Source organism: Schistocerca americana, chromosome 8 (genome assembly GCF_021461395.2).
Source record: "Schistocerca americana isolate TAMUIC-IGC-003095 chromosome 8, iqSchAmer2.1, whole genome shotgun sequence".
In the NCBI taxonomy this organism is placed as follows: domain Eukaryota; kingdom Metazoa; phylum Arthropoda; class Insecta; order Orthoptera; family Acrididae; genus Schistocerca; species Schistocerca americana.
The window spans coordinates 60,238,946-60,253,333 of NC_060126.1; the positions used below are offsets into that span (position 1 = coordinate 60,238,946).

The following is a 14,388-nucleotide window of genomic DNA, read 5'->3' on the forward strand; positions in this document are numbered from 1 at the left end:
CGTCGTGGAACCAATTTTCTCGGCCACACTAAAATTTTCTATGGCGTATAGGTCAGAGATTTGAGTGGCCAGTCCAACAACCATACCTGATTTTCTACGAGACAACTGTGCTATGGCCCTTGTTTTTTGGGCAGAATCACTGCTACTGTGTTAGGATAAAGACAGCGGACGTCTAACTGAAGGACACAATGCGATCAATCTCTGAAACACTCCGGGACAGCCCGAGTGCCTGATTGCACATTCTAGCAAAAACAGACCCTCTCGAAATTAGGCGATCACGATCAACCACAGAGTATAAACAAAAATCCTAGACAACCCAGAAAGCCTTATACGGTAAGACCTGGCACGTAATGACAGACTAAATCTACCCCACCTTTCTGGAATACCGACGAAGGATTCAACCTCCCGAGGAAACTGGGGACAACTTTGATCTATGTCAGAACGACTGTTGACAAATGCTAGCAGCTGATGAACAAATAGGGCCTATCAGAAACTACTGAATGTGGATGCGATGAAATCCAATCAATGGACCATTTACTTGTGTGTGAAGTACTTGGGTATGAGAGTGAACTGAGGAATATACAGACACACTGGCTCACCATATAGGGGCTAAAGGATGTTTGTAATGTAGCATAGAATTAAGAAAATTTGTGACGAATACTATAATTCACTACAGAATTTTAACAATACAGTAGTTAATACATTGTGAAAAGCATTTAATGTGATGACTGCTTTTGCAAATGCCGAACAAGTAAATAAATGGGATACTACTACAGTGCGGCAAGTATATTATCTAAAATTTCGGAAAAGAGGACACGTCCGCCTCCGTCAGGAATTGCTGTTACTTTCCACTGTTTGCCAGTTTCGGCCACTGTGCCGTTTCAAAGTGGCCATAGTCCCACTTGAGGAAGAGCCACCAAGCAGCCCAGCGACCAGCATTGATCACGTTTCTGCTATTAATTTAAAAAAAATTTATACTAAAAGTACACAGTCCTACTTGTCTGAAGTTTCGTGTTTTCGTGGTAGCTGCACAGCCTGGGGGCTTGTCTTCGATTTAACACATTTGTAAAATAATCAGACTTTTCAAGCTGATTTATACATGGGAGTTGGACTCTTTAGGGAATCTAATATGGCGGCTGCTGGTATTCGTATTAATAAAAATATTTTCAGTGACACATTTTTTCGCGAATCAAAACTAATGGAACTAATTCAAACTAGGACAACGCAAAGTGGTTTGCCGGGCTAACACACGATCATTTTGAGTACATCGGTAAATGCCAAAAGTCATCTCTCGATAAAATTTTGTCAATGTCCTACAGAGAAGTAACTTCGTTGCTTCAATCCCTCTAAACTACGTCTCGCATTAGTTTTTAGATCAGTGACTTCAGGGCAGAGTCCAATTTCCCATTTCTGTCACTGATTCCAGTGGTTGGGCAACGTGGTCTAGCGGTTCTAGGCGCGCAGTCCGGAACCGCGCGACTGATACGGTCGCAGGTTCGAATCCTGCCTCGGGCATGGATGTGTGTGATGTCCTTAGGTTAGTTAGGTTTAAGTAGTTCTAAGTTCTAGGGGACTGATGACCACAGTAGTTAAGTCCCATAGTGCTCAGAGCCATTTTTGGGCAACGTGAGTGCCTATGTATGAGTCGACAAGGCAGACTTTCTACTGCTTTGGGAAACACCCCTACGTGTGCACGAGATGCGTAGCCCAACGGTTTTCAGTCCTCCGGAGTCACACGACAGTGTATCATCGATCCCCGCAATAACAAAAGAAAAATCTGCATCTACACTAATCAGACAAAACATTTATGACCAGTACCCGCCGAGAGACGAAACGCCGCCTGGTGACGGTGTGAAAGAAAAGTCTACAATATAAGCGGCGCAGAGACGTATGGGGAATGATTCTAGCGACGATTGCGTGACCTGCGCGTAGACATCTGGTGCCAAATTCCTAGCACGGACTTATTGAATCCACGTCATGCAGAGCAGCTGTTGTATTGCCCTCCAGGGGTGTGGCAACACGATATTAAGAAGGAATCAGTATGTTCTGGCTCACTAATGAACATCTCACTTAATAAAGAATACAGCGCTTGTTAAACTCATGAAACGCTCAATAAATGCCAAAGACCATCTGAAACCGAATAATTCGAGGAATTCTCGAGAAAGAAACTATAAAAATTGTACTGGGCATGGGGACGCATTGGATCTCCACATTTTACATGACAGCAGCATTCGTTTATTTAGACTTCAGACTTTAGTCTGAAAATGGTTCTATGCACCCTCTGTCAAACACTTAGGCGCTCAGTCCGGAACCGCGCGACTGCTACGGTCGCAGGTTCGAATCCTGCCTCGGGCATGGATGTGTGTGATGTCCTTAGGTTAGTTAGGTTTAAGTAGTTCTAAGTTCTAGGGGACTGATGAGCACAGAAGTTAAGTCCCATAGTGCTCAGAGCGATTTGAACCATTTGTTAATTGAAGAGTATTCATGTGATCGTAGTCTCTGCCTATACTGTTTAATATATAGTTGGGAAAAGTTCAAGAAGCTGCAAACCGATAGTTACGCTCTCGAATAAAAATTAGCTCCTCCAGTCAATGAACGCACACTGCCCAAAAATCCTGAAAGCTGTTCTTGTGAAGCAATTTAATGCAAGTGTCAAGGAAAAACAGCAGATAAATATACTTGCTCTGCCTGTTTTAAATTTAACGGACACAGCCAGGAATTATTGTAGTAGACAATACCTTGGACTAGTGAAGTACTTTTATGTTCCATAATATAAAGAAAGTCTATTCGATAGTATGGTATTGGCCGATATGTAGTGGGATAAAGCCATTTTATCTAAAGAAGAGATTTCTGCTTTATTTTGAGATTCTTTTACGTAAACGTGTCACAACTTTTTGTCGAATATCGTCACGGGCGATGAAACATGTGCCCATCACTTTGAACCGGAAACGAACTGGCACAACGCCACACCAGTTATGCTGCCAAGTAAAGTCATGGGGACGGTCTTCTGTGACTCTGAAGGGTTTATTCCGCTTAATGGTGTAACGATCAACTCTGGAGTGTAATCGGCTACCTTCAGCGCGTTCGTCCCTCAAACATGCAAAGTTCTCCTTCTCCGCGGGATCGCAAGGCATCATGCAAGTCTGCACACCCAAGAGGAGCTCACAAAACTTCATTGGACTGTTCTTCCCCATCCACCCTACAGCCCGGATCTAGCCCCTTATGACCTATCTGTTTGGACCAATGAGAGCTGCACACCGCGGGAAACAGTACGTGAATGATGGGGAGGTTATTGATGCATCAGGACGTTCACTCCGACGTCGCCTACTGCCGTGGTACCAAGTGGGCATTAAGGCCATTCAGTAAGGTGGCGGAAGGCCGTCGCGCTGAACGGAGATTATGTTGCAAAATCAGGTGTTGTAGCGAAAAGAGTGGGAATAATACGGTGTATTGGAATTCTGAACAAAACCTTCTTTCAGCAAAAAAAAATGTTGCATTACTTATCGAACGCCCCTCGTTGTCTTCACTCCAGAGAATGGTTTGATGCAGCTCTCCATGCTACTCTATCCTGTGCGATCTTCTTCATCTCCGAGAAACTACTGCAACCTACATCCTTCTGAATCTGTTTAGTGTATTCATCTCTTGATTTCCCTCTACGATTTTTACACTCCACGCTTCACTTCAATACGAAATTGGTGATCCCTTGATGTCTCAGAACGTGTCCTACCAAACGATCCTTTCTTCTAGTGAAGTTGTACCAAAAATTCTTCTTCCCAATTCTATTCAATAGCTCCTCATTAGTTATGTGATCTACCCATCTAATCTTCAGAATTCTTCTGTAACACAACATTTCAAAAGCTTCTATTATCATCTTCTCTAAACTATTTATCGTCCATGTTTCACTTCCATACATGGCTACACTCCATACAAATACTTTCAGGAAGGAATTTCTTAAACTTAAATCTATACTCGATGTCAACAAATTTCTCTTCTTCTTCAGAAACGCTTTTCTTGCCATTGCCAGTCTGCATTTTATATCCTCCCTACTTTGACCATCCTCAGTTATTTTGCTTCCCAAATAGGAAAACTCGTTTACTACTTTAAGTGTCTTGTTTCCTAAGCTAATACCCTTAGCATCATCTGATTTAATTTGACTACATACCACTATCCTCGTTTTGTTTTTGTTGATGTTCATCTTATATCCTCCTTTGAAGACACTGTCCATTCCGTTCAACTGCTCTTCCAGGTCCTTTGCTATCTCTGACAGATTTACAATGTCATCGGCAAACCTCAAAGTTTTTATTTCTTCTCCGTGGATTTTAAATCCCACTCCAAATTTTTCTTTTCTTTCCTCTACTGCCTGCTCAATATACAGATTGAATAACATCGGGGATAGGCTACAACCACGTCTCATTCCCTTCTTAACCACCGCTTCCCGTTCATGCCCCTCGACTCTTATGACTGCCATGTGGTTTCTGCACAAATTGTAAATAGCCTTCCGTTCCCTGTATTTTACCCCTGCCACCTTCAGAATTCTGAAGGTCCCCCCTCGAATATTTAGTGTAACTGAATGTCTTCATGAACTATTGTTTTAAAAGCAATGAAAATGGTAAAATGTTTTATTCGACCTACACAAATTATCTTGACAGAAACGCCTGTTCTAAAGGTAACATCTTCGTTCAAACGAGGACCATTCTTTTTGATTTCTCAAAACAGATATATCTACACTAACGCTGTTTTACCTTCGATATACAGTCAGCGTCGACGGCATTCAGACGATTCACCGAAAGAGTCAATACAGTGATACGTGAGAAATGTTGCCATCTCTTGTAGCACCGGAGTAGACGTCGCACTGTACGGTATGTTGACTGCGACGTCGCTTATTACGTAAAACGGCCAGGCCCTTCACTCTGGTGATTCCCCGACTCGTGTTGGCTCTCAGCCCCATCTGCTGACTTGCAACTACACCACACAGCTACGGCAGCCATCGGTATGCTCACACAAACTCCTTGCTTTAAGCGGGCCCTGGACTGTGAATAATACTGTGCAGTATGTCGTGTTATATTACATAATATTACAGATTTTACAACATATTGACGAGTCTACTGAAATCAGATTTTATTGAGCAAACTCCTTGGTGTGTATGGTTTCTAGCTAATATTGTATTTGTCAGATCACTCTAGTCTGCTGAACTGTTTATTTTGCGCGATTTGCTGTGTTGCGAAACGAAAATTGGTTCTAAATCAGCGGACCGTTTGTTCTTTATGAAGTATTCAGGGGATTTGCCAGCGTTATGGTACGTTAAATGAAACGAATAAGTAATCCCCAAAAGAAAACAGTGCAAATGAACCCGGAAGCAGCTGGGCTTCAATTAGTAACGAAATTAAATTTATTATGGACGCATTATAGCAAAGACTTACGAGTGCATCGAGAAGCGGAGCTAGTGCTGACGAGCTTCAGTACTTCGATGCCATCAACTTTTTGCTACGGTGAAAAAATTTACTAACACAGCTTAAATAAAAATTGTGTTTACTTCTTGTTTTTAAAACTGTATCTAAATAAATAAGTAGATATTACGCATATATAATCACATATACAGGAGTAACCATACGCGAAAAGTACATCTAATGAACGAACGAGCATCTATCCGCAAAGTTCCGATAATCATTTCGCTGCTTATCCTTAGTCACTCAATAAACTTTCATGCAACTATCTTCCTTTCTTCTTACACCACTTCCTTTTACGCGAGTGCAATCCCAGGCCGAGGACCAAATAACAGCTGGAGTTCGTATCAGCCATATTTGCACGTCCACGTTTTTACACTAATTTCGCGCAACATCGATCGGCTTTCTGAAGAAGACAGTCAATATACTGCCGAATGTCACGAAGTCCAAGGGGCCGCTTTAGGGTGAAAATTCACCTAATTGTAGCTGCTCCCATTGGAGACTGCAACCCTCTCTATATGGGACTTCGCAGCATCAGTATACGCCAGTTGCGCACTAAGCATTACTTTACCCCCATGTTTCGACGTATATGATACCACACTACGAAAGGTCTACACACCGACTAATGAAAACAGGAAGGCAGAATCAAAGCATCGCTTTCCCTGCCGAAGTTCTCACCAGAAGGAGTACAAAACGGCTATAGAGGACTAGTCAATTTCTTCATTAATAGCTCGAAACAGTTACGTAATTATTTTTCTGTTTGTTGCCACATATGTGCCCGCAATCCCGACGCACATGGAAATCCCAGTGGCACAGTACTGAAACACTCCGCTGGAGGGCCAAACGAAAATGGCGCAGCTCATGTACACTTTCAGTTTTATGCACAGTTTACTTTTGAGTACTTCAGCGGCGTGGGGATCTCTATCTACACCAGAATTGCAGGCATCAGTCAGACCATAACAAAATACATGAGAATTTCAATTGAAAACTTTTTACGATGGAAAAATAATCTCTGCAAAGCAGTAGGTCATGTTGCACCGCTCGTTATCAAAATGAAAGTATGTTTTTCCACGTAGGTTTAGCATTTCGTATAGCTGCTTGACTGACATGGACCAACGTAAAGTACACTGGACAAGAGCGAAGACGGAAAAACATTGGAATATTCACGACACTATAAAAACCTACTTCGAACGTTACGAAAAATAGTATAACAAATTGAGAAGTGTTCACGGATGGTTTAAGTGCTGAAAGGCCCCACAACAAAAGTATTTATCGGAAAACCACACCCGAGCGAGGTGGCGCAGTGGTACTCATCATTCCTGAATATCAAAAGCTGGAAAATTCAGGGTCCTTTCCGGCTCTTACCATTTGCTAAAGATGATCCAAGTATTGTTATCTACTCGACCAAAGAACTAATAATAATCAAAATAATAAATTGTATGATTTTGAAAATTTAGTCTTGCATAAATTGCCAGCTTTAAAGTTCGAGCCAAAAAAGGAGGGAACTATTAAACATCTCAGTTTCGTATTGTTAAAAATATTGCACTTCCCATAAATTTAGCGACTAACAAAAACTGGTAAGCAGGTGAGATACTTCCAAGGTCTCTGGCGAACACATGAACGGTTAAACCTAAAAGCCATATAGTAGACATGCCAAAACATTTAGCACTGCCATAGGGACAACTGCCAACTCCGGAGACCAAGAAATCAGTATGTTAATATATGTTCATTCGAAGATTTCCCCACGGGATATTTTTAGAGTAGCACCTCACTTAAATAAAAACTATTCGTTGCACAAAATTAAATAATGAAGGTCAATTGCTCAAAAAGGAAATCAGAACTCTGCCTGACATTCGCATATGCAAAATACTTTAGGCATGCGAGCAAGTAACTGAAGTTTTTCTACTGCTGCACAGTAAATTTATTAAATTTAGTCATCATGAAACTGATTGTCTGCAATCGATATCGCGTTAGAGAGCACAAGCAATATTCACAAATTTAATTCTACGGCTTGTGATATGCTATACCCTGTATAGGTCTTCACTGTCGTACAGACAATGGGAATGAAATACACAGCCACCATTAGAAATAAAACACACGACCACAGTGAAGTCTTCCAACGGAGATTAAACTTGTTCCTGCTTGGCAACTCACTCACATGTGTTGCAGAAACTTTTAAATAAAATATATTTAAAGTATTTTTAGATGATGTGTGGAACCGTCGTTTAACTGGCGAGATTGCCTCAATAACGTTCAACGTGAATACGATCTTACGAGCAACAAACCTAAGTACTTATTAAATTAGTCGTATCTACGCGGACTTTAACGTGAGGTTCCACACTTTTTGCACACTACTGCGCGATGTTCTGAGTATTCACGATGATATATGTAAAATCTCAGTGCTTTGCAAGGGCACCTTCCTCCCAGTCGGTCGGACAATCCAACCCCTTCTGATGCCTTGCACTGGGCCAACTCTGAGTTTTGACGTACCTGAACACCGCAGACGAGCCATTGCTACTCTGCGCGCACGAGAACTAAACTAGCTACGACCAACGAGATGGGCAGCACAAGGGCAGACTTTGTGAAAGTCGGGGAATCACCGTAGTCGTCGCGATAAAGGGGACTCGCGGGAGCTTCGTCACGCACAGAAATCCCGTTACACAGGCAGCATTATCAAGACACACCAGAATAAACAGGCGCCAAACGCGATTGCAAGTGTACAAGTAAGGGCCTGTAGCAGTGGTTGCACACGTAGTAAAATAAAGCGACATTAGCAATACGAGAGCAAGCTGAAAATCCCTATACCAGTCTTACACTACGTTTCTATTTCTAATATACACTCCATAGCGCCTATTTACGTCAGTACATCTTATCCGACGATTTTAGAGTTGGTAGATTCCATACCTCAGATACAACTACTGAAGGCCTCTAAAACGCACTAGGCAGACATTATAGGTAAATATGAGGCGTGGTTTCTTAAGTAAGTACAGTTTTGAAATTAAAAAAAGACGTGCCAAGGTATCTCAATTTTATTTTTACATGAAAGCCTGTACCTTAATCTACTTTTCTACGTAATTTCCGTCAATATTGAGGCACTTGTCATAACGTTGTACCAGTTTTTGAATACCCTCCTCATAGAGGTCTGCCGCCTGACATGTTAACCACTGTGTCACCATTGTTTTGACTTCGTCGTCGTCTTGAAGACGCTGACCTCCCAGGTGTTTCAAGTGCAGGAACAGATGGTAGTCACTGGGCGCAAGATCGGGTCTGTACGGAGGATGATCTAGTTTCCCATCAAAAAGATGTGATGAGATCTTTGGTCTGATTCGCCACATGCGGACGGGCAATGTCTTGCAGCAAAATGCTGCACTTGCTCAACTTCCATGGACTGTTGCTTTGATTCTGGTGTGACGTAGGCCACCCATGTTTCATCGCCCGTAACAAATTGGCTTAAGAAATCGTCACCGTCGTTGTGGTATCGCTCAAGAGAAGTCAATGCACTGTCTAAACGTTTGGTTTTGTGCACATCCGTCAACATTTTCGGTACCGAACGTGCGCACAACTTTTGGTAATTCAAGTGCTCGGTCCCAATGCGATACGAAACACTACGAGAAGCATTAGGAAAGTCATCCCGCAAGGAGGAAATCGTAAACCGTCTGTTTTCTCTCACCTTATTGTCCACTTCCTGCACCAAACTTTCATTAACGACCGAAGGACGCCCACTCCGTTGTTCATCATGCACATTTGTGCGGCCATCTTTAAATGCTCTCACACACTTTCTTACCATTCCATCATTCATAATGTTTTCTCCGTAAACTGCACAGATCTGACGATGAATATCTATCGCTTTTAGGTCTTCAGCACTAAGAAATCTTATAACAGCCCGTACTTCACAGTCGGCGGGACTCACGAACATCGGAGGCATCTTAAACACTCAATACACAACGTAAACAAGGAAGAATCAGACTGTAATGCCGTCAGTGCGTAGATTAAGGTATAGGCTTTCATGTAAAAATAAAATTATTGAGATATCTTAGCACGTCTTTTTTTTAATTTCAAAACTGTACTTAAAAAAAACACGCCTCGTACATCATTAAGTAGTGCAAAACACTTGTTTACGAGGAGGAATGTTTCAGGAACGTTATATGCAACAATTACTAGCACAGAGTTAAATCATAGCAATTTCGGATAATACTTTTACAGAATGCGTTGAACAGACATCCCCAAATGTGACTGGGAAGTAGTGAAACGCTGAGTGTTCGCTGAAGAAAACGGGAAGACAATGTCCTAAAGCTACCATACAGTTGGGTGCAATTGGGTGTCGACAGCACATTAACGGTCATCTCTAATAGCGACAGAACATATAAGAATCTTCAAAACTCCTCGTAGTTCTCAACGTTGAGCGTGTCTCATTCTAACGCTGGATGGGCCAGTTCCGTGAAAGACCGACTAAGTACAAATTTTAAAGAAAAGCATAAAAGAAACAGGTGTGCAGTAGTGACTTCCTACATACAAGGACACGAAATTGGCACATGTGCAACAAAACTACTTGTGTTTCATCGGCTGTTTTAGATGTCCTTGTCTGGAAAGTCAGAATACAAAACACACTGAGGTGACAAAATTCACGGGATAGCGATATGCACGTAAACGGACGGCGGTAGCGGAGCTGTCATTCGTACTCAGGAGGTATATGTGAAAAAGTTTCCGACGTGACTATGTCCGCATGACGGGACTACGCCCGCTCGACGGGAATTAACGGACCTTGAATGCGGAATGGTAGTTGGTGCTAGACGCATGGGACATTCCATTTCGGAAATCGTTGGGGAATTAAATATTACGAGATCCGCAAGCGTGCCAAAAATAACAAATTTCCGGCCTCACCTCTTACCACGGGAAACGTAGCGGTCGACGGTCTTGACGTAGCGACTAGAGCAGCGGCGTTTGCGTAGAGTTGTCACTGCTAACAGACAAGCAGTGCTGCGTGAATAACCGCAGAAAACATTATGGGACATAGACGAACGCATACGTTAGTAGACTGCGGCGAAATCTGGCGTTAATGGGCTACGGCAGCAGACGACCGACGCGAGTGCCTTTGCTAACGGCACGGCATCGATTGCAGCGCCTGTCCTGCGCTCCTAACCATATCGGTTGGACCCTAAATTACTGGAAAATCGTGTGGCGCAGGCCCCATGAAGCTGTGGACCCAAGTTATGAACACGCCACTGTGCAAGTGGTGGTGGCTCCATTATGGACTGGGTCCTCTGGTCCAAGCGAACCGATCATTGGGCGTCTTGGAGACCATTTGCAGACGCTCATGCACTTCATGTTCCCAAACAACAATGGAATTTTTGTGGATGACAATGCGCCATGTCACCAGGTCACAATTATTCGCCATTGGTTTGAAGAACATTCTGGACAGTTCGGCCGAATGATTTGGTTGCCCAGTTCGTACAACATGATTTCCATCGAACATTTATGAGCACAATCGAGAGGTCAGCTCGTGCACAATATCCTGCACCGGCGACAGTTTCTCAATTACGGACGGCTATAGAGGCAACATGGATTAATAGTTATGCAGCGAACTTGCAATGACTTGTTGAGTCCTCGCCACGTCGAGTTGCTGCGCCACGTCGGGCAAAAGGTCTGACTTGATATCAGCGGGCATCTCTTGTCTCCTCAGTGTATATATGTTGACCTGGTGTTCTGGTCTTCAGCCCGTGGTCCCGGCGGAGGTAAGTCCCATAAGATTTCACACACATTTGAACATTTTTTTTTTATTCAGCCCGAAGACTTGTTCACTCTAACCCCTACCGTGCAAGTCTCCTGATCTCTGAATAATTATTGCAAGCTAGACCCATTTGAACCCGCTTTCTGTGACCAAATTACCCTACAATTTTATTCCCCACGTTTCCTTCGATAACCATACCCCACCTACACTTTATCGAAGGGGACCGCCACTTGCCTCCTCAGGCTGTGCGACAAGGTACTGTGGTCCGGGGATTACAGAATCTACTAGGACTGCTGTATACATGTGAACGGACGAAAAATTAATTACTTAACCTGAGGCATGGTGATGTTTTAGAGTAATACCGTTAGATGTAGAATTCAAATTTTGAAATTTAAATATCTGCGGCTGGTCAACGGCATTTACTTGCGTGGAGGGGCAGTCGCACAGGGCCTGGTTCTAGGTAATCTCAATAGTGAAACTGTGGGCTGAGGCTCTTACGTATCTTTTAGGTTTTTCTGTGCTCGTCCATTATCTGGTGACAAACCACACTGCCTTGCGTTCGTGTTACATTCAGAGATAGCTTCTGCACGAGAGTAGCGGGTGATTTCCCGATGACCGCGTCTCCCATGAGCACATACGCGAGATAAACATGCTATAGCATGCGAGGTACTGTACTATGTGAGGGACCTGTTGATAACATGCACCACATACATTTCCTTCTCTAAATCCTTTACGTGACAGGGTTTAGCCGTCTCCTTGGTTCAGTGTTATTGACTGTTTACACGAAGAGCCGGGTTCGATTCCGAGTAATTATCTCAGATTCTTCTATGTAAGAAAGGTCTGGAACGGGGTCTAATCGGCCTCTTCAATACAAATGAGAACCTGATTAAAAAAACATAGCGAAACTGACAAGCAAGCAGATGAAGTGAAGTCAAATGAAAAGATTCGCTCCAGGAAAGAAGGCACACGCCATTCGATCTTTTGTTCGTTCATTCTCTTAATGGTCACAAAGGTAAACCACGCAGCGTTCAGCCTACCTTTCACTTCGAACACGTGCCAAAGGCGTGCTGGACCTCTAGGAAATCAGGCAGAATAAGACCGAGTTTATCAAATATTATGTAGATCCATCAAGGTAGAGGTGAACCAGACGTGCTGCTGGAGATTGTAGGTCGAACTTACGTTTCTAGTTGTACGCAACAAGAGATGTTTATTCATTTGCGGGGTTACCTGATGACAGAAATGCATCACTTGCTTCTCCAGACAGTATACCAACCGCTGTGACGCAGTCTTAAGATTTTAAAATCGTATACGAGAGAAGAGCAGTTCATAGCCTCATCTGGACATTCGAATACGAGTAGCTTCTCGGCGTCGCTGAGGGCAAATGCTGGAATGTTCCCTTGTGAATACTCGGCCGGTTTCACTCTTAAACTTCCCTAATCCAATAGCGTGCTCCGTCTCTATTGATACCTATCTCCCCTCAACCTCAACAGTAGCCGGGATATACTGGAACACAGTTATGAAATTGGCATGTAAGAGGTTCGTGTTTCATTCCCCCCCCCCCCCCCCCCTCATGGTAGCTTAATGTTGTGCAAACAGAAGTCTCTTAAGAGGTACTTTAACGATTCGAGGTAGTACAATTCCTGTCATTGGAGCAGTTCGCGGTTAATAAATATAGGCTCATCACGGTAAAAATTTGTAAACAATGGTTTCCAGAACGAAATTTTCGCTATGCAGCAGTGCGCGCTGACAAACTTCCTGGCAGATTAAAACAGGATGCTGGATCGAGACTAACTCGGGACCTTAGACTTTCGCATGCAATGCTGTACCGAGTGAATTACCCAAGCACGACTTACACTTACGACCCCTCCTGACAGCAGGAGAGCTTCTGTGAAGTTTGGAAGGTACGAGACGAAGCATTGGCGGAAGTAAAGCTGTGGGGACGGGTCGTGTGTAGCACTTGGGTAATGTCAGTCGGTAGAGCACCTGCCCGCAAATGCAACCTGTCTCGGTCCGGCACATAGCTTTAATATGCCAGGAAGTTTCGTAAACAAAGGTGTTCAGAAAGAACGTAGCCCTTCCCCATTACTCTTCAACACATACACTGAGGAGACAAATAACGAATCTAAAAAAAAGTATACGCGGAGAAAATAAAAACGTCTAGATTTGCAAATGATGTAGAAGTGTTAGCCGAATTTGAAAACAGTCCCCAAGAGGCCATAGAAAGCACGAACAAGGTATTTTTAGAAAGATATTACATGAAAATAAATACGAAGGAAACCGAAAGCCTTGTATGTAGTAACTGTGAAGGAATGCATCCACTTACGAGGTAATATGGGAGGTTGCACAGATTGCGAAGTCGACGTTACAGGTGTATGAATTAGTGAAATTACCTACTTTTCTTACATGCATGTCTGAAACACACTGTTGACGATCCAGAACTATATGAAACAATTCGACAATACTCCGCTGTATTAGGTACAGATCTATTACCCAGTAGCGACATATGAAAATTTATGCCGGGCCGGGATTCGAACCCGGACCGATCCAAACTTCCACATGTCATACCGTAGTCCACTGAATGTTTGGGTCGATCCGGGGAGCGTGCACGGATAGCGACAGTTCGTAATACGTGGGAAATCCGGGTTTGAGTCCCGGTCCGGCATAACTTCATATATCCCTTTCGGGGAATAGATCTACACCTAAAACGGTTGATGTCAGGGAGTTAGCTATATTTATTAATTTCAGATCCAGATAAGCATGAGGTACCGAAGGAGCACTATTAGGATTATACTCTCATACAAAAGTTGAGGACTTCTTATCGACAACAAGGTCGTTACAGACGGAACAGAAGCGCCGAACGGACAAAGTTTGCGTTTTATATAAAAGCAATCATCCCGCCATTTACCTTAAGCTACGTACAGAAATCGCGGAAAACCTAGATCTAGATCCCTCGGCGTGGATTTGAACCACTGACTTCCGGAATGTGAATTCTGTGCCTTAACTAGTGCACCACCTCTCTCGGTGGAAAGCATTCGTTCAAACCTTTGTGTTGCATCATTGTTCCTCTTTGCCCTAACCTAATGTCACACGGAGCGAATTCGTGAGTCGCTTTGGAGGCTGTAGGGTAGGGACAACCGTGCACAGCGGTACGACTGGTGGCTTGGTTGTTTTGGGGGAGGGGACCAGTAACAGTACGAAGTGAGAAGAATGCGCAAG

At 43.3% G+C, this 14,388-nt stretch overlaps 1 protein-coding gene across 1 annotated transcript in view; it reads right to left on the reverse strand.

Annotated features, from left to right (window-relative positions):
* LOC124545480 (B-cell lymphoma 3 protein-like) overlaps positions 1-7,956 on the reverse strand; it is a 44,037-nt gene extending 36,081 nt beyond the window's left edge. Inside the window, exon 1 of the mRNA XM_047124413.1 lies at positions 7,935-7,956. Within this exon, the coding sequence (XP_046980369.1) occupies positions 7,935-7,956 (22 nt within the window). The remainder of the gene's footprint in view (positions 1-7,934) is intronic.
* Between the last annotated feature and the right edge of the window lie 6,432 nt (positions 7,957-14,388).